Source organism: Periplaneta americana, chromosome 3 (genome assembly GCF_040183065.1).
Source record: "Periplaneta americana isolate PAMFEO1 chromosome 3, P.americana_PAMFEO1_priV1, whole genome shotgun sequence".
NCBI classification, from domain to species: Eukaryota; Metazoa; Arthropoda; class Insecta; order Blattodea; family Blattidae; genus Periplaneta; species Periplaneta americana.
The window spans coordinates 41,910,847-41,933,511 of NC_091119.1; the positions used below are offsets into that span (position 1 = coordinate 41,910,847).

Below are 22,665 nucleotides of genomic sequence, written 5' to 3' on the forward strand. Positions count from 1 at the left end.
TAGCTGTATGCGCGCATGTCTGTCTGGCAGAAAAAATGGCGAAGTTTCCTTACTGTATGAATACCTATACTGTGACTAACCCTTTTCATTCCCTGACAATCCCCAGTGCTGGCAAAGAAGCGATTTTTATTTCTTCTTACAAGTTAGTAGGCATGAAATTTATATTTACTCGTATATTTATTACGCTGTGGTGTCGTAGTCTAAGGCATCCTGCCTAGAACTCGCGTTACGGAATGCGTGCTGGTTCGAGTCCTCATGGGGAAAGAAATTTTCTCATGAAATTTCGGCCAGTGTATGGGACCGGTGCCCACCCAGCATCGTGATGCACTTGGGAAGCTACTATAGGTAGCAAAATCTGGTTGCGAAAGCCAGCTATGACGGTTGGGGAGATAATCGTGCTAACCACACGATACCTCCATTCTGGTTGGATGATCATTCACCTCTTCTTCGGCATGTGGACATGAGGCCAGCAGCCGGCTGGTAGTCTGGGCCCTTCATGGGTTCTAGCGTCACGGATTATTATTTATTATATATATTTATTACGCTAGTAGCAATACTGGTAGTGTCAGTATTGGTAGCAGTGGTAGTAACATAGTATTTACTGGTATTTGTCTAATGGCTGGTACAATGATTATGATACAGGGACATCATTTTATTTTTACTTGCATTTTTATTGTACCTGCATTTCTGAATGTATTCACTCTCACCCCTTCACTAATGTCCTTGCTCCCGTCAGACACACAAACTTACGGCCGCTGTTGCATTCGAAGTCTTCAAGCAGTGAAGAAAACACTGCAGTGTATAGTGTGTTTCATAAATATGATTGCGTTTTCTATAGAAGAAAGAACCTATATTAATAATATCGTACTAAAAATTATATTCAAGAAACGATAAATTCAATTTCAGAGAATATGCTTCAAAATGGTTTTAATAATATGCGTACTGAATTGAAGTCTGCATTGTAATGAACGGCAACCATTTTCAGCAGCTTGTTTAAAAATTCAGATAAGCTTTTTTTTGAATTGAAGTGGCTAGAAGCAAAGGAATGCTAGTGACATTTGTAATAACATGAGTTAAGTGCATCCAGTGTAAGCAAAAGTATCTAAAATTTTAGTGGCAAAGGGATATTTTAATCGCATCACACATTAAAATTTAAATAAAAAATTTCACCGATTTTACGAAAGCTTAAATATTTAAACCCCATTTTCTCAAAAGTAACTTAAGTGCACTTACAGCCCTTTACTTATGACCCCCTCAATTTAAATGCACTCTCTATATTGTATGATAACATCAATAATTAATATGCTAAATAAAGTAGACATTACATAACGAACATAGCCGTCTGAAAAGTTGAGTTTTTGAAAAAAAATGTGTGTATTTTGATAAATTCCGTAAAAGTGATGATCAAACTGAAAATCGTAATATCGTATTTACCTACAACATAAATGGATACACTTTTCTCTCCTCCTATACCTAGTAAAATGATTTGTTTACATATTGCACTAGTAACATCAAACTCCTGTAATGGAAGGGGGCAACAGTGTTTCCGAGTATAGCCAGGTTAATGTTAAAAATGTTGGTAAAAATAAAGTGATGTCCCTGTATCATGAACACATTATTACTGGTAACAGTAATATTAGCATTAGTAGAAGTGGTAGTTATAATACGTAGTATTAGTAGTGATGGTAATATTAGCAGCTGTGCTTGTAGTGGTAGTAGGAGTAGTATTACTTATGACAGTGGTAGTAGCATAATAGTAATAATAACAATATTAGTAGTGATAGTCAGGGTGTAAATTAAGATTTCTGATGAAGGAGATATATTCCTAGATAGAGAATACCATACATAACATTATTATTATTTTCATTCGATACGGCTCAACGCTTGGTCGCACTGAGTTGCTTCTCTTGCATCTTGATCATAATAATAATTACATCCATAAGCAGCTTAAGATAAGATGTGTAATTCCTAAGTCATTGATTGTTGTCAGCTCGCCAGTGATGATAATACATCAATATTATGTTCTTTTCTTACCTTATAGCCTACTTTATAAAGTATACGCGTATTAAAACAATTATATTTTGTGAGGGGGATAGAAGTTATCTCCGGCAGGGAAGTTAATATGAATTTATGAGAGGGGGATAACTTTCCAAAAGGGGAAAAATTCCCCACAACCCTCCCGTTAATTCGCATCCTGGTGATAAACAGTAATAGTAATGGTTATTGTGGTAGTAACAGTACTGGTAATAAAAGTTGTGGTGGTAGTAGCAGTAGTAGGTAGTATTGTCAGTAACAGAAGTAGTACCAGTAGTAGCGGTATTAACAGTAGCAGTAGTGACAGTAACATAGTGATGATAGCAATTGTATTAGTGTTTGTAATGGTAATGATAGTGGAAAGAATACAAGTAGTAATAGTAGCAATGGTAGCAGTAGCTAGTAATCTAAAATCTGAATTATTGCGGATGTGTTATCTAAACTAATGTGATCATGTACGACGTTTGTATGGTAATTCTTCACTGCTTCATGAATTAGTCATGCAGGGTACTAGTTCAAACCGAATTGCGTAGGCTAAACTAACTTCACAGTGCCGACAGGGAGTTAAAGGGTGCAGCTTTAACAGCAGCGGGAAGACTACAGTCATGGGTTCCAATCCCGCTTAGAGCATAGATGTTTGTCTGTAGTCAATGCGATGTCATGTATTGTATTAGGCGGAGGCTCGTATTTGTGTTGACCCCAGGTCGAGGTAATCCCTCCAAGTGTATGCCTATTGTTCCCTGAAAGGGAGGCCAAGGCTCTTTAAGGGCTGTAGCCCATTACATTAACGAACTTCAGATTACTGCACCTTCTAAAGTAAAACATACATTAATTCGGATATAAGTAATTATCTGTAAATGTTATGCCAGTAAATGAACAGCCACCATTTTCAAAATTGTGTTTTAATATCCAATATTATGATTATTTTTCAATTTAACTTCATTCTCTATATTGTACACTAATGTGCTGTAGACAGTATAATATACACTGCATAATGAATACGTCCGCATGGACGGCTCGGTTCGTGAGTAAAAACACTCATTGTTAATACAGTACTGTATTTTGATTAACAAAAAACTAATAAAAATTATCAAACTTAAAAGCGCAGTATTTCCTAGTTTACGTAAATGGATGAACTACTTTCCTTCTGACCTATACCTAGTAAAGTGATTTGTTTATATATTGTACACTAATGTGCTGTAGACAGTATAATATACACTGCATAATGAATACGTCCGCATGGACAGCTCAGTTCGTGAGTAAAAACACTCATTGTTAATACAGTACTGTATTTTGATTAACAAAAAACTAATGAAAATTATCAAACTTAAAAGCGCAGTATTTCCTAGTTTACGTAAATGGATGAACTACTTTCCTTCTGACCTATACCTAGTAAAGTGATTTGTTTGTATATTACGCCAGTGTCATGGAACTCCAGTCATGAAAGGGGTAGCAAACGGTGTTTCCGGTTCTCAACCGTTAATACAAAAGTATAGCCAGGTTAATATTAGGAATGTTAGTAAAATAAAATGATGTCGCTTTAGAATATTTCACTGAAAATTTCTTCGGTTATATTATCACAAACATTTGATACTTCCTTTAATAAATAAAAGCTATATTTCAGAAATTTTACGTGAAATTAAAAATGCAGCCAATCACGGCACTGCATTTGAGTTGTGGCGGATAACACCTGTTAAGTAGTGGGGTTGATCTATCTACGACTGTGTAACATGCAATAGCTGCACTGACCGTCCTTGTCGTAGTGGCTCCAGACCTCCATGAACTGGTTGGCAGATAGCTTCTTCAGTTCTCTGCTCTGCGGGTCGCGATATTGTCTCATGAAGTTGCTGGCCTTCTCCAGGTTCAACTTCTTGGCACGAGCCGCCGCTGCTGCTGCCTCAGACGCTGACGTCGCAGAAGACATTGTGACTTCACAGGAAGATCTTTCGCGCACTTAGTTCACCTAGAAAAAAAAAAAACATAAAAATTATGGATTACCAATACTACGATGTTAATAAATTCAGAACAAATGTTCAGTTGTTAAGGGAACAAAGACTATACTACAATTAAAACTATGTTAAAACCAAAACTTTATAGCACGGCAGTTCGTTCACTGTATTTTGATTCACAAGATATATATATGCATTTATATTTATATTTATATTTATATTTATATTTATATCCAAACGTAGCATGTGTAATACATGTGTTTTTTTAACAATGCAAAATAAGCTAGATATAAAAGAAAGAAACGAACAAAGATATTGTGACGGCAGGCCGAATACTCTCGGCGCTTCGGGGAACTTCGTGCGCGTCCGGCAGGAGAGGGGGGCGCGAGGAGCCGGCGCGGACGTGACGAAGGCAGAGAGGGGGAAGTAATGCGACTGCGACTGAGGGAAGAAATCCAGAGAAGTCGAGAGGCGCCATCTTCTGGACATCTGTAGAAATTTCCAGCATCGTATTTTCCCGAAACTATGGTCTAGTTATAAATTGGAGACGCAAGTGAGCTGAGCAGTTAGTTGCAGTCGTTGCTAGATTTGGACAGCAAGCCAGTCTTGTGTAGCAGTGAAGCCAGCTTCAAGACCGGAGTTCGACTTGAGTGTGTCCGCAGCTGTGTGAGCGTCCTGGCCAGTGGACTGTCGCCGGAAGTCCCGAGTTCGAGTGCAGTGAACCGCAGTTAGGGGGACCTGAGTTCGAAGTTCAGTGGACTGTCTCTGAAGGTGTTGGGTTCGAGACACTGTGAACTTGAGTGACTGAGCTAGAAGAACTAGCCAAGGCAAACGAACTGTGAACTGAGAACTGACAGTTTTGTTTTGTAAATAGTGCTTTGTGAACATGAGTTGAGATTAGGAGTACATTGTTGTTCACAATAATCCAAGTGAATTATCATTGTCGTCTGTGGAGTGCAACAACGAATACTGTGTTGCTGTGTGGAGTGGAAATCCCATTGTTGACGGGAGTGTTTAAATTAAATTGCAGAAAGGAATTATTATTGTGAGAATAAAATTACATTATTGGTTTGTACTAAAGTTACAACATTTTTCCAAATATTTTCACGAGGCTTCGTGTTAATTGTAGGTTATATTTGTAAAATGTAGAATACTATTCTTGCCTTTCATTTCATTGTACAACAGAACCTCTATTATCCGTGGTAATGAAGGGAATGGACTGAACGGTTAAGCGAAAAAATCGGATAATCCGTACCGTAAAATATTTTCATAAATTAAGTGGATAATACTTGCATTTCTTAATTTTCTCCGTGTTCTTGTTTTTAACACGCTAAGTAGTGAATCAAAAGTTGACTCATTCAAGTCTGGTTGTAAACGACGGGTTTTTAAGGGGCAAGGAAATTCCTTGTAATGGCTGTCAGCGGAAACATTGGAATAACACAAGTCTCGTGTTGTAGATTTACATACTTTACTGTATACACTTTATTATTGATTTTTATTAAATCGCGCACAGCTGTAACACCAATCTCGTACTCTGTTGCGAGATGAGTCACATTTTCTCTTTCCGCAAATCACTCAATTATTTGCGGGTTTTTTTTTCGGTATTTAGCACAACAGTTTCCTTTTGACACTCGTGGAATATATATTTATATAGAAGTTGTACAGTACGGCAGCTCGAGCAGCAAATCATACTGTGTAAGTGTCAAGGTTTGTAATAACATTCTCTAGAAAAAAATACGTACTGGTACTAGTATAACGCATAGTAGTACTTCATACATATGAAGAAGACAGACTGTATATCTGTAGCAAAAAAAAAAAAAAGAGCGAGAGAAAGATTGTCGGATAATCCGACAATCGATTAATAGGGTGACGGATAATCGAGGTCTACTGTATTCACAATAAAACGTGTCCTGTGAGTCGTTCGTTGACGATTCAAAAGAATATATGGAATCGTAGACTAGGAAGAATCGTGATAAATTGTCTTTTTTACCACTCGTAACACTTTGAAGTACATCAAACATCGAATGTGGTCTTTCTCTTCACCACAGAAAAAAAAATAGATCTTCCAATTCTTTGTGAAAATAATATCTTTTTTGCTTTTCCGCTTGCAAAAGCTCCTTAGAAAGAGGCATGTTCGTTACTTTAAACGTTACCTGTTCTTCTACGAGATCCTACTGAGATATAGCACTGAGTAGGGTAAACATGTCAATCATCTCGTAGGGAGGGGATGGTTTTGAAGACTCGAATCGAATGCGCCGTTTGGCCATAGCTGCTGTAAGTCCTCCGTCTCATTTGTCATTTTAGTCTACACGATGCATCATTCGTAGGTAGATTCGATGTTGTTTGGGTAAAGGGAGATAAGTCATAAAAATGAGTTTTGAGCTCAATGAAAATTAAACTTCGAACTCTTATTAAAAATAATTTTCCATGCAAATAAAACACATCAAATTCTAGTATTATTTTGTTTTTTGCAAACCCACTTGCGATAGAATTTAACTTGTATATTCGCTTGGGAAACAAAACTCCATATTGACAATTAGGCCTAATATTTGAGAAAAAAAATTAATATATCTTTAATATTAAAATTCCATCTGCACAAAAAAATTATTTAGCCCCCTTTACCTGAACACCATCGAATTGAATTGTAGACACCGAAAATGAACAAAATGCGTATAATTATTCAAGATAAATTTATTTATTTCTTTATATATATATTTATTCATTCGTTTATTTATTTATTTATTTATTTACTTATTTACTTACTTAATTAATTAATTAATTAATTAATTTATTTATAATTCCTGTACACATAGACAGACAGAAAGACGGCATGTCGAAAACTAATTTGTTGACTGCAGTTGGAGTTAAGTAGTGAAACTAAGGAGATGAACGTGCGACAAGGGAGTACACAAAAGAAAGAAAAATTATACCATGAAGATTCGGTCTGTTGTTAAAGAATGGAAAATAACCTATAGATATGTAGAAGGAGCTTGATGAAGATTTGAATAACAGGAGAAGAGGAAGAAGTAAATTTATAAAATAATTTACAGATACGGAAATAAAATTTGGAGCTCCCTCATTGTATGTTTTGCTTACAACACACTGCGCATGTGCAGTAAGCAAGACTCCATGTCTTTATGTTACTTGTGGACATTTGTGCGAAAATGTTGCCTATATAAAGGTGGATTGGAAAAAAATTGATGGCGATCCTAAAGAAAATAAGTGTGGATTGGAAAGAGAGAATGCTATTCAGTAATTTTTATATGAAACGAGTCAAAGTCAGGATAGGAGAAGAAATGTCAGAAGGAAGTGAAATAGGGAGAGGAGTACAAGGATGCCCTTTATCACCTACCCTGTTCAACATCTACTGGGAGGATTTAGTGAAGAACTGTTTTCAGAACATGGGAAGAGTGATAGTAGGAGGAAGAAGAATAAAGTCTATAAGATTTGCTGATGATATGGCGTTGTTACCAGAAGAAGAGATGATACTAAGGAATATGCTACAGGAGCTAAATGTTCAGCTGTGAGAATTATGGGATGAAGATAAATGCAAATAAGACAAAGACCATAGTCACAGGAAAAAAAATAAAGAAGGTAAACTTGAGGTTTATAAATGAGGCATTAGAGCAAGTGGACAGCTTCAAATACTTAGGGTGTACTATGAGCAGTAACATGAGCTGCTGTCAGGAAGTCAAAAGGAGGATAGCAATGGCCAAGGAAGGTTTTAATAGAAAAAGGAGCATCTTTTACGGACCTCTGGAGAAAGAACTAGGGAAGAGACTAGTGAAGTGCTTTGTATGGAATGGGCCATTGTATGGGTCAGAAACGTGGAAATTACAACGAAGTGAAGAGAAGCGAATAGAAGCATTTGAAATGTGGATATGGAGAAGAGTGGAACGTGTGAAGTGGACAGACAGAATAAGAAATGAAGCTGTGCTGGAAAGAGTGGGTGAAGAAAGAATGATGCTGAAACTGATCAGGAAGAGGAAAAGGAATTGGTTGGGTCGCTGGTTGATAAGAAACTGCCTACTGTAGGATGCACTGGAAGGAATGGTGAACGGGAGAAGAGTTCGTGGCAGAAGAAGATATCAGGTAATAGACGACAACCCATTTATGCCCAAGACTTTTTTTTTGTTGATATTTTCATAATTTTTCCACCGCCACATTAAATTGAAATGGAAGTTAATCATTGTGCTGCAGGCTCCTTTGATTCTTCTAGTATACACAGCAATGAAATAAAAGTTAATTTTGTAATTCATTCCTTTGCATTTTTGCAGAAAAATAGCTAATGCAGACTGTTGCGAAAACGCAACACTAGGCAGATATGGGCATCATATACGGAGACAAAGAGGAAGGCAGGAAATAGGAAAGACTGAAGAATGTTTGGTTTGCAGTGAAAGACCTGTCCTTGGGCAGAACACTGAATGAATGAATGAATGAATGAATGAATGAATGAATGAATGAATGAATGAATGAATGAATGAATGAATACAGGTGGACGTTTCTAATTTTAGTTCCGTATCTGTACAAGAAGAAGGATAAGGAGTAGGTTGCAAATATAAAGACGTCTGTCCAAATTGTATCAGAACATCACTCATTATCTGTAGGCCTACAGAATTCGTGTTCAACAGACTGCATAACTTGACGGCGTCGGTCCCAACAATATGCCAAGTGCTTTAAGCCTTTCTCGTCCCCACGTCTCAGTTGTAAGCAAGATGTAATAGATAGGAGAAACCTTCCCTTAGGGATCACGTCCCATTAATGATTCCCTCTCCCCTGAGGACTGACATCTAGCTCTAGCCCTTGCTCTTCTACTGTGAGGTTACAGCGACACGCAACCTGCAAACTCTACTTCGAGTCTCGACCGCAACCCCACTATTTAAAGATCTGTATTATATTTGTCCTCTGCGGTGACTCTAAAGTAGCTACGTGCTCCCAATTTAAGTGGTTCATGATTCGATTTCCGGTGTGTATGAAATTTATCTTTCGTTTTGTCATTGTTCTGTGATGTCTCTGCGATGGTCTTGCGTTGTGCTATCCACACATCCAGGAAAAGTAGCAATGTGTAAATGTCTAGTAATGATTCAGAGACAACACCTCTCCTGCCCTATACCGCAGTTGTCTCCAAGTGAGTTATTCGGCGCCGAGAATAATGTTTTCACCTGAAAAGAGTAATTTAACCGAAAGTAATTGTGCAGAACTAATCAATTTTCTATACAGGACTATACAAAACTGATTAAATTTACCTTCATTATTTGTAGGCCTAGTAATACAGCCAAGCATATTCGACAATGAAATAAAATGTAAACTAGTTTATTTTAGATTCTCTGATTGAGGTTCTGGCTGACATGTACAGTACATCTATTAAGGCTGGTTCACAATAAATCGGGAAAGGAAACGACAACGAGAACGAGAACGGAAATAATGTTAAAATAAATGTATTTAAATGTGAGCATTCACAATAGCCTTTATCAGGCGGTATATCTCACTTGACGATATGTATCAGAGGAAGAACAAATTGTTTGTATGCATCTGAAGTCTGATTAGTGGAATATGTAGATAGTCGACGATGTATGCAAGTACTCGTTAATGAATAGTTGCCATTATATTCAGCACTGCAATCGTATTGACTTGACAACGATTCAATTTGTTGCTGAATTATTTCAACACTTTTGAATTGGTATAACCAATAGAAATTATAGCAATTCCTCCTCCAGTTCTGAAATGATTGAGTTTCTCAATTACTTTAGCTTTTTTAATGTATTTTCATATTGTAAAAATAATTTTAACTTCTTTTAACGTTTGTTCATCAACGTTTGTTGATGAAACTGGCCAGTAGACTTTGTTACGTTTATTATATTTAAAAGTATCTACTACGTGTTCCATGCTTTCCACACAAATGCTGTCCGTTCTCTTATTTTCAATATGTCACTTTATTTGTGAATTATGACAATCGTTGTTTCTTTCCCCAACTCAGTATAATTACTACAACAAACACGTTTTATTTTCTGTTCACCCATTTCTATTACTACTTTCGTCACACAGCTAATCGGTACAAAGTTCGCCCAAGATTTTTCCGGCATATATTTTGAACACGATAAAAACAAAATAGTAAAACCAACCGAAGCAGAAGGTGTTCTGAAAGCAGAAATAATGTCAAGGCAGCCTAGATTCTCATAACTTAATATGTTTAACAATCCGTTACTTACCAAAACCTTAACAGATGTCGGTGAAACACGCTCCTTTTAACAATTTGTTAAATTAGTAACAACGCGTTACTTAAAAATCTGTTAAGGTGTTAGGTACAGCTTACAACAGTAAAATTTTGGAAATATTGAACATTTTTTCCTCCATTACTGTATCTTGTAGAATAATGAAAGTTAGTATGTGTAAAACACTGTCCCTCTGCTATATGTAAAAATATTTTTACGATTTAAAAAAAATTATTTACAATTTTTTTTTTTTTTTAGTTCATTGTGCAGTGATGAAGCGTTTCCCACATAACTCAAAAACTATGCAACATTCTATGACGAAATTTTTGCGTGTATATTTTTGCATATCATATGATGCAAGATCACTTCTCTACTTTCGGTAGATTGTCTGATAAAAAATAAATTCACTAAAAAAAGGGTCAAATATCAGTATTTTCTTCTAACACAAAATAAAAAAAATATATATTATTTATTAAGGAATGTAGTTGAAAGAGCATGATATTGTAAACATGAGTTTCAGCAATAAAATAAAAGCGAGAGAATATGAAAAATTTAACAAATTTATGAGTTATGAGGGAAACGCTTCAACACTGCACAATGAACTACCACCATTATGAATTTTGAAAAAAAAAAATATATATATATATATAATTTTTTTAATCGTAAAAATATTTTTTTCACATAGCAGAAGGACGGGTTACATCAGCTGCTTGTCTATGCGGATGACGTGAATATGTTAGGAGAAAATCCACAAACGATTACAGAAAACACGGGAATTTTACTGGAAGCAAGTAAAGAGATAGGTTTGGAAGTAAATCCCGAAAAGACAAAGTATATGATTATGTCTCGTGACGAGAATATTGTACGAAATGGAAATATAGAAATTGGAATTTATCTTTTGAAGAGGTGGAGAAGTTCAAATATCTTGGAGCAACAGTAACAAATATAAATGATATTCGAGCGGAAATTAAACACAGAATAAATATGGGAAATGCCTGTTATTATTCAGTTGAGAAGCTTTTATCATCCAGTCTGCTGTCAAAAAAATCTTAAAGTTAGAATTTATAAAACAGTTATATTACCGGTTGTTCTGTATGGTTGTGAAGCTTGGACTCTCACTTTGAGAGAGGAACATATTTTAAGGGTATTTGAGAATAAGGTGCTTAGGAAAATATTTGGGGCTAAAAGGAATGAAGTTACAGGAGAATGGAGAAAGTTACACAACGCAGAGCTGCACGCATTGTATTCTTCACCTGACATAATTAGGAACATTAAATCCAGACGTTTGAGATGGGCAGGGCATGTAGCACGTAAGGGCGAATCCAGAAATGCATATAGAGTGTTAGTTGGGAGGCCGGAGGGGAGAAAGACTTTTAGGGGGGCCGAGACGTAGATGGGGTAGCTAATATTAAAATGGATTTGAGGGAGATGGGATATGATGATAGAAAATGGATTAATCTTGCTCAGGATAGGGACCGATGGCGGGCTTATGTGAGGACGGCAATGAACCTCCGGGTTCCTTAAAAGCCAGTAAATAAGTAAGTAAGCAGAAGGACGTTTTACACATACAAATATTCATTATTGTACAAGATACAGTAATGGAGGGTAAAAATGTTGAATATTTCCAAAACTTTTACTGCAGTAAGCTGTACCTAACCCCTTAAGCTATTATTAAACGTTTATTGATAAAATTGGTCAGTAGACATCAAAAGATAATAAATATAAGCAGCTGTCACACATACGTATTGCGAAGAAAATGTATTAAATTATAACCTTAATGTCGCGATTTCGAATTTTAAATACTGCGTGTCTCTGCAGAGTTCCAAATAGTAATAACTTGGCTAAAGTTGTTTAGAGGTCAGAACTGTTAATATAAAGTTGTAGTGCCTGAAGAAGAAGAAGAAGAAGAAGAAGAAGAAGAAGAAGAAGAACTCGGCTCAGTACATAGAAATACATATCTGCATACACTGCAATGTACAAATCCAATCTGCTGTGTATTCTTAATGCTTCACTTTTATATTTCTTATTCTTCTTCTTCACTCTGCATCGACAGAATTGCTTTTTGTCTGTTCCCTCTTCAGAAGTGTCGACTGCAGTTTCTCAAGATCTCTCTTCCTCTTTTTTGTGCTAATGGCTTATTAATTGAATTTCCCTGTTTCTTGCAGTCTTTGAAATGTTGAATTCAATTACTGATCCGAACTTATTTCATCTCATAATCCATAGCATTGCATTTTAATTCGTCTCTTATGCCTTCAATGCGAGCACTCTCTTTTGTACACCATTTCATTCTTCGGACAAAATTAATTTCCGCTCCATGGATTCTGCTGAAATCCCTTTCGCGATTCGCTCTCAAATCAACCTAGTGTCTATCCCACCTCTTCAAGAATTTTACCGGTCGTGAATTCCTTCTCTAATTTTCTCCTGGTTCCTTTCACAATAGAAGACTACAAAATAAACTCCCCATTCGCGTTGCTATGGTAACCAGCTGTGAAACTCCGGTAGTTAATTCCAGTTACAGGAGAGCAATTTCCCTGTATCTTGGCAACTTCGTTTATATGGAGTAGCGACCGTCTGATGTTTCTGTTAAATCAAGAAAGATATTTTCTGTTCCTGCTTCTTCCAGAGGTCGAATTGAAAATTTCCGTTTTCTCCTCAGGTAGTCATATCGATTCTCTTCATTTCGCATGTCCGCAAGTGCGACAGTTTGTCTCATTTAAAAGATGAATAGACCAGCTGGCCGTGGCTGCGTGTCTGTCCGCAAGCCTGATTGAAGTCTCTCGTCCTACACGCAGATTCAAGGAGAACTGACAGCAAATGTCACGTTTACAATGCAGCATATACTGACTCCTTAATTTAAAATCTGTGTCGTGACTAGATCTCGGATATTTAGGTTCGTATAGGATAGGCTGCAAAAATTTTATGTAAAAATCCCTAAATGTATGCAACACGAGAAACTCTCGAGCGATGATATTGCCTAAATCTACATGTATTACACAACGTATGTTTCAGGTTACGCTAAAAGAGCTTAAAATCCGAGGTCTATTCATAACGATGCAACATAGGCTATATTTCCATTTGCGCGATTCGTAACAATTCAGTGCTTTAGCTTCCTGCTATTGTTACAAATTATTTTATTGTTTGCAATTTATTCTTATTCAATTTGGTATTCCCATGAAATTATTCGATTAATTAAAATGTATCTGAGTGAAACTTACAGCAGAGTCCGTATAGGCCAGTTTCTATCTGATGCTTTTCCAATTCACTGCGGGCTAAAGCAGGGAGATGCACTATCACCTTTACTTTTTAACTTCGCTTTAGAATATGCCATTAGGAAAGTTCAGGATAACACAGAGGGTTTGGAATTGAACGGGTTACATCAGCTTCTTGTCTATGCGGATGACGTGAATATGTTAGGAGAAAATAGACAAACGATTAGGGAAAACACGGAAATTTTACTTGAAGCAAGTAAAGCGATCGGTTTGGAAGTAAATTCCGAAAAGACAAAGTATATGATTATGTCTCGTGACGAGAATATTGTACGAAATGGAAATATAAAAATTGTAGATTTATCCTTGGAACAGGTGGAAAAATTCAAATATCTTGGAGCAACAGTAACAAATATAAATGACACTCGGGAGGAAATGAAACGCAGAATAAATATGGGAAATGTGTGTTATAATTCAGTTGAGAAGCTTTTATCATCCAGTCTGCTGTCAAAAAATCTGAAAGTTAGAATTTATAAAACAGTTATATTACCGTTTGTTATGTATATTTGTGAAACGTGGACTCTCACTTTGACAGAGGAACAGATATTAAGAATAAGTTTCTTAGGAAAATATTTGGGGCTGAGAAGGATGAAGTTACAGGAGAATGGAGAAAGTTACACAACACAGAACTGCACGCAGTATTTTCTACATCTGACATAATTAGGAACATTAAATCCAGACGTTTGAGATGGGCAGGGCATGTAGCACGTATGGCGAATCCAGAAATGCATATAAAGAGTGTTAGTTGGGAGACCGGAGAAAAAACACCTTTGAGGAGGCCGAGACGTAGATGGGAAGATAATATTAAAATTGATTTGAGGGAGGTGGGATATGATGATAGAGAATGGATTAATCTTGACAGGATAAGGACCGATGGCGGGTTTATGTGAGGGCGGCAATGAATCTCCGGGTTCCTTAAAAGCCATTTGTAAGTAAATAAGTAAGTAGGTTTGCAGTTTATATTCCTGAACTAACTAAGAACTGAAGAGACCTTAGGCGGGATATACACTCTAAGACCTAGATATAATCACAAAAGTAACGTCAAAATCAGGAAGAAATTAAACATAAACGCCATCACCGAAACTATATCAATGTACCGGAACAACTGGTCAACTGGTATGAACATGCATCACAGATGCCCAACAATAAACTACCTCAGAGGCTATTTAGCTACAATCCTTGTGGAACAAGGACCTTGGATGACCAAGAAAGCGCTGGAGAGCTTTCAACCTGAAGCGAAACTGGTCAGAAGGCCCAATCAAAGATAGTCACTGATAACGGTGATGACGATGACGATGACGATGACTAGCTGAAAACCAATCTATGAATCTAGGAGAAAGAAAAAGTGGAAAGATAAACTGTAAGGTACATGAATGCGCATTCTTATGGGGACATGTAGGTCGAAACTGACCAAAATTTAAATTTTCTAAAAAGGAGTCTAAAAATATTACATAGTGTTGGGAATCTCTCCACAAAATGTTACGACCCAAATGTTAGTCTAAATGGGTTTTAAAATTTAAGGAGCCATGGCTTGTTAAGTGCCACGTCCCTTCTCTGTGGACTAGAAAATAATTGTAAAATGATGCTCCTTCACGATTTAGAATAATCGATTTATCAATTCATTCGTGTGCTATGAACATTGCCTATGTTGTTGTTCTTGTGGGTCACAAGAGGTAAGCAGATATATAGTTCATTATATATGGCATGCATATTCAAACTTTACGACTTGTTATCCGCAGTACTCAATTTTCAATAAAGAAGAAACATTTTCCTAGAAACTATTTGAGATAATGTAATGAAATTTTGTATACTCCTTTATTATTGCATAATTCAAATTTGCCTGCAGAAAATTTGTCCTTAGGTGAATATTTAAATAACTCTACTTTGACAAAGCAATGATATATATACATTTTAAATACTACTTACGTACTTAAAAAAAAACTGAAGTTTTAAAATTCTAGCCGCAGGAATTTGTTACATATAATCTAGAGCAAATGTGTACAAAATTTCAGAACCATATCTTTAATAGATCATGAGAAAATGTTCCTTATATTTTTTGATATCAGGTTAGGATAGATTGTCGACAAATTGATCGTAGTATTAGCAAACGTTGAAGGATGTAAAAAGTCAAGCACTGTCATCCGCAATTGCATACACAGCAACTACCGCCTCATCCCACTACAGCGATCGATCACTCACCGAGGGAGGGAAATAACTAATACTGGCCGTAGAGAAGTGAACGCCAGAATTTCGAAATTCAAAATATAAACGGGGAGGGTAGTAGACCCGTAGCTCATTCCTTATAGGACTTATCCCGACATGTGTCTTAAGAAAACCACAGGCAGGATTAGTGATCTCAATTTATAAGATCGAGCCAAGTGGCTTATTTACATTGACTCCAGTAAAATTGCCCTTTTTCATTTAAATCTCTTTTTATTTATTTCCAACCTTTCTTCTTTTCTTCTAAAGTCTGCCCATCCATCTTCTTGTTTTCGATGATTTTAATATGTTTTGAGGTTACCTCTGTTTATGATGACATTTTATTCTTATTAACAAATTAACTTGCTATAAAGGTCACTTTTTACATTAATAAGGCACATGGCCTTCGAAAATACGATTTTACTATAATTCCGAAGGCCGTCATGACTTAATTGCTAATAAATTAATGGGCTTTATTTTAAATGAGAATTAGTTTGATGAAATATAAACGAATTACATATGATTTAACTCCCGTATTTAACTTAAATTACAATTAGTTAATTGTGGATTAGTAACATATTGGTGAAAGTTCCCATTTTCCGTGTTGAACACAAAATAACGTCCAATATTGATTGATCAGGCAAATAATTCCAATACGAGAAGGGCTGTACTGATGTTGGTGGTGATGATGATTATGATGATAAAGCATACTAACAAAATATCAGTTTAGATTAGATTAGATTTTATTAAAGTCATGAGTATTATACAAATACTATGGACATAGTCATAATAAAACAAAACAGAGTGAATAAGATTATATTAGAAACATAAGTTATTAACGGAGGACTCAAAGCATTCATTAATACTATAAAAGGGATGATTAATCATTCAGCATTTTAAAACATTCTTAAATGTGTTATAGTTAACAGTGTGTGCAGACTTATGTAATCTATTAAATATAGCTACTGCCATGGATATAAATTGTTGTTTAGTTGTTTCCAGTCTTAAGGCCCATTCACAATGAAAATTAAACATAACCGTAACATAAACACAGAAGTTTACGCCCAGGCTACCAAATGGGATCATTCACAATGATTCACATAAGCATTGACATAAACATTACCGTAAGACGTTAACATGAAAGTTTGCAAACTCCAAACTTTCATGCTTATGCTTAAGTGATTTGCAAACAGAACACAATCGTGGAGCTCTGAAGTATACGATAGTATATGAGGAAATGGAGTCGTTGTTATGTTTCCATGGTTACCAAGTATGTTTGCTGTTATGTTTATGTTCCCATAGTGAATGATGGCATGACTTCTTGGTTTTATCGTAACGTTTATATTCTTAAGTTAACGCTTACGTTATGTTTAATTTTCATTGTGAATGAACCTTAACATTAGATTCAGTCAAGTCAAAATTGTATCTTGTGTTGATCCAATTAATATATTCTACAACAACTGAAGATGAGAATGGGAATAAATTATTCCAAACCCAAATTATACATGAATGCTACTACAACGTACGAAGTTGTTTATCTTAGAATCTTTGAGAATTTTTGTACGACATTATTTTGTATCGTTCTTGAGAAGTCCTAGAGGCACACAAAGAAGTGAACAAACAACCACACCAATGGCATAGATATTTCTCATTAACAAGGGAAACTCGAGAAAACTCTAGTGTCTTGGCTTTGAAGAACCGAAGACTACACCAAGTTGAAAAGAAAGTGCGCACTCAGAAACTCGAGACGAATTTGATTCTCTTCTGATTTACATTTCGAAAAGACGAACATCGCAATCGCTACCGTCAGCTATTTTGTTTCACCATGCAAGGGAACGCGCCTAGGGCATCGCGTTGGCAACGCAAAACAAGTGAGAAAGCCTTAATTAATTCAAGCTGGAAATATTAGACTTTTCTTGTGAACAAAGATAGGAAATCGGATTCTGTTCCACGGGTGACGGACGGCATTGTACAAACTGATCACAAGACACAACTGGAGGCATTTTTCTGCTTTGTGCGTTAAATATTGGGTGCCAGTACCGCAGTAGACTGAAGGCAGTGCAAGTTATTTACCTTCTTGCTTAATACTGGGTGTTCAGTTCAAAATGTGTCATGGCTCGCTGTATGTCGTCATGTGGCTATCCGATGAGCCTAGAGAATTCAATCTTCCTACATTTCCGCAAAGGCGTATTACCTAAATGCGAGAGAAGTTGCCTAGCAAGTACGGCGTTCATTCTGAAGATTACTTACCGATACGTACGGTAACGCCAGTAGTGGCAAGAATGTGAACTGTTTGGAAACACGTACTGAAGTGAGTTTTTTTTTCTTACTGTCGGGATATGGGGGAGAGGGTTTAAGACGATTACTTACGTATTTGTTGACATTAACTTCGACAGTCAACATGGACACGGAGCATTTGATTTGTGTTGTGGAATGTTACCGTACGCAACCGATGATAACAAATACTCTGCGTACGACTTACCGGATCAAAACACAGTTCGAAAGAGGTTATGGTAGCACACAGACCGTACAGACCGCCATCTGTTGCTACGACGTTCAAATTATACCGTACACGTTCTCAAGTTCAGATTGAAGAACGCCTTAAATAATAGGCAACTTCTCTAACATATAAGCTGAAACTCGCTTCAAATCGGTGACCCAACAACAGTGACGTCATGACACACTTTGAAATGAACACCCAGTAGAGTGAAGTATAGAACAATCACGTGACAGTCTATCCTCAAATATAACAACATGGCTTTTCACTCTTTTATCATATTTATATTATGCTAACATACCTCCTACGGCCCTCATTTATTATCGTAAATAATACAGAGTAGAAAAATGCACATTTGTGAAACATTTCATTCTACTACTTTCAGTAATCTTTCCAGTTTTTTGCCTAAGAACACATACATACATACATACTCACATACATACATACATACATACATACATACATACATATACATACATACATACATACATACATACATACATACAGTCCACATCTGTGGAGTAACAGTTAGCGCGTCTGGCCGCGAAACCAGGTGGCCCGGGTTCGATTCCCAGTCGGAAGTTATCTGGTTGAGGTTTTTCTGGGGTTTTCTCTCTTAAGTACACCGAAAATTGCCTGTGATCTTGAACTACAACTAAGTGTAAGAGACAGCACAGTTCGTAATTATTTGAAAAACAATAATATCGTAATAGTCAGAAGAACATATTTGTTAATGAAATCTTTAGGAAGAAAGATTAAAATTCGCGAAGAAAATTATATAAGTAGAAAACACCTCTAATCCGTTCTGAAACAAAGCGAAATTCACAGACGAGAGCAGATTCAGTATTTTTTCTTCAGGTGGAAGATGTGACCAAATACTGAACTCTACTCATGAGTAAAGCCTTATTGGTGTCACTTATGAAGTTCCAATCTGTCTTCAGCAAGTTGGCTAAACAACAACATAGTTATATTGAAATTTATTCAGTTTATTTTGTAAATTTTTATTATATATGTTATACTACAGCCCAAGTAACTGAAATGGTTGACTATTGTGTTCATAATTATTATCTTTGATCGTATGGGATACTTTCCTAAAAAATACCATAACTTTTGTCTTTTTAACTGAGCTTCCTAAACCATATTCTACAGTATACTTGCATAAATACTGAACGGCTATCTGTAACTCATCATCTTAAATTGGAAAATATCACTTGTTCATCTGCAAACATTATAGAATTTAAAATCTGTGAACCTAATTAAAATGTGTTTCGAGATTGTTTTGCTGATAATAGGATGACCATAACTCTTAACGATATTCTGAAACATAGTGCTGTAAAGGTGATGATCAAGAGTTCGTCGAAGAAATTGGATATTCGATAAAATTAAAAAAAAACTTATTTTCATATTGTTTTATCTGAGTAATTTTAAAATTTAACAAACCCTTCATTGACACAAAAAAAGAATAAACCCAGGATCTTCTTTCTATTGATTCCTTTACGCAAACTAGCAGCTTCACAGACAGAGCTTGCAGTTTTGAATGACTAGCTGTCAGACTACAATAACGGACCTTCGGTTGGGCCTCAAATTTATGATCAGCCAAACGAGGGATTGCGTTTTTGTGGGAAATGTGTAGACCGATGAAGGGCATCTCGTCAGGCAGGAGGTAATAAAACGGGTCCTACAAAATCGCAATGTGTAGACACAGCCTAAGACTGGGGGCATGGAAGGGTCAACGAAGAAGGGGAGCGTCTTTGTCCGCTTTGCAAAGAAAAGGATTCCTATAAGCATATTTTATTACTGTGTGTCGAATTGGAACATGTACGGAGAATATATTTACCTCCCTCGATGCTAAGTCAGAGTAGGAGTTCGCTTGCATGTCTTGACCTCATGGGGAATAGAGAATGGGAACAAAAGACTGGATTGTTCCTCTTGAAGGCGAGAAAGATTAGAACTGCAGCTGCCGAAGTTTGCGACGCGAACTGATTAAGGGATAATAGTATCCACCCAACTGTACACTTTTAGGTCTTTTAGGTTAGGATATATTATATAATGTGTTTTATTGTGCCATTTCCATTTTAATATGTGTGTTCTTTTAGAGTAGTTCGATATAATCATAGGTGGGGGCGGGAACCTACAAAGGAGGACTTGTTTCGGGTACAAAGCACGTGGATTTTAGACAAAATTATGATAATAGAAAATTTGTATGTATAATATTACTCAATAAATCCATCTATCTATATACATACATACATACATACACACACACATACATACATACATACATACATACATACATACATACATACATACATGCATGCATGCATGCATACATACATACATACATACATACATACATACATACATACATACATACATACATACATACATACATACATACATACATACATACATACATACATACATACATACATACATACATACATACATACATACATACATACATACATACATACATACATACATACATACATACATACATACATACATACATACATACATACATACATACATACATACATACATACATACATACATACATACATACATAATGTAGGTTATATTGTGAAAACAATCTGAAATTAGAAATTTGGTGAACATGATGTGTTATGCAGGAATCATGTAATATTTATTTTATCATTCAGCATAAATTTTATATGTCCATGTCATATACAATCTAGTTTTAAATATTTTAATATGTAATCAAATGTATCTTAGTCATAATGTTTCCACACGAAGTATTCATATTCTTGTATTGTTACGTGTTCTGCAGATGGCAGTTTATTCCGAAAACGTTTAACTCTGTTTAATGTTGTAATATTTTGCTAATTATAGAATTGTGATTTTGATCAGCAATTTGACGGACATATGTATTCAATCTGAAATTAATAACACTCACGTGTAGATATATTACGAAAATTGTTTTCTTGTAACCAAACTCAAATACTCTTTGCTTTTATGGAACTCTTAAGAGGAGAGACGGGTGAAATTTTGGTGATTTTCAATAAAAAATCGCATTTTCGTTTGTTGTGAAAAATGAATCAGCAATCTCTTGGCTTCAAGGCTCTACTGTGCTCGAAAGCGAAAAAGTACGCAATATGTAAATGACTGTACCCTGGAATTTTAATTCCATGCAAATTTTATAAGCTGTTTTGTCACACTTTCTTTTCAACACATTTCGTCAGGTTCGAAGTGTAAAGGCTCTTACAATTTTAGTGATAGGAACATGAAAATGTTACTGCATGTTCTATGCATTGTGGTTAACAAAATAACGCATAGGTTTTATGATTAAATTAATACTTTTGAAATAAAAATGAAATATTTTTAGTGGCAATGGAAAGTGGTTATAATTTCCTCCCTCCTTTTGTAGAAAGTATATAGGAAAACTAATGCTTGATATTTTTTTAATATACCACTGGTATTGCAAAAAAAAATTTCAGACATCTTACGGAAAAATTGAGCGATACATTTCATTTTGAAATATGCAAATTTTTCAAAATATTTTTGTAATAAGTCAGAAACTAATTGACTCGTAGAATGAAACAGCACCACGTCATTATCTATCACACCGTGATTATGGATACAAAAAATCAAGGACGTAGCTTAAGAAATGTACAAAATAGAATAGAACCTATCATCCCTTTTAAATTTCTATTTGGATTCACTGAGAAAAGAAATTTCCAGAACGCATTTCTTCAAATTTATCACAGTTTATTTCAGAGAAAAGATAATAGATTATCGATACAAGTGGCAAAGGAATAGAATTCTAATCGGGGTAAGAAGATGAACAATAAACAAACAAAAACAGAGAAATAAAAGTAGACTTAACGTACGGAAGTAAAGGCAAAAACAGCTGAAAAGACACAGAGAGAGTTCATGAACTTCAGGTGAATACATCGTCGTCAGACACAAAAAGAAGGAGTAGCCGGGGAGACAGGCAAGCTGGTGGGGTAATTACGTGCAGGGATTGCAGCTGCTTGTGTAAGCAAGGAAAAGAGTTTATTAATTTCCCCAGAGGAGACGCTGTAACTCAGACTGGCAAGCCTGTGATGTCACGGGGCAGTAATAACTTAGAAGACACGACACAAAGTATATAAAGAAAGACTTTTGCGAAGAATATCAAAATGCTGATCACACGACGTATGAACTTCATGTAAAAGAAAATTCCACTCACCTTTGTACAGGGTGGAGCAGAAAGGATTAATGATTAAAATTAGACTACGCTCCAATATTTTGGTAGATGGTGCACCAGAGCCACTGGCTCAAAGATTTATTCAGCATGGAGAATTTGAAAATGAAATTACCATAAAAAAAGCATTTTAAAAATGAAAATATTTTTCAGAATCAATTAACCATGAAAGCGTAGCGAGCCAAAGCTGTAGTTCCTTTAACCGCGGTAGGAGTAAGTTACACTCGGTGCATTAGAGGAGGCGAACCGCATATTTCCGCATGATAATGAATTCATTATTAATGGAGCAATGGTTAAATGT

The 22,665-nt window shown here is 35.9% G+C and overlaps 1 protein-coding gene across 2 annotated transcripts in view; it reads right to left on the reverse strand.

The window, feature by feature from the left end:
- Cbp53E (Calbindin 53E) overlaps positions 1-22,665 on the reverse strand; it is an 886,322-nt gene that overhangs the window by 463,225 nt on the left and 400,432 nt on the right. For both annotated transcript variants that reach the window (XM_069820369.1, XM_069820368.1), the window contains exon 2: positions 3,784-3,997. In XM_069820369.1, coding sequence (XP_069676470.1) covers positions 3,784-3,958 — 175 coding nt within the window. In that variant the 5' untranslated portion in view covers positions 3,959-3,997. The remainder of the gene's footprint in view (positions 1-3,783; positions 3,998-22,665) is intronic.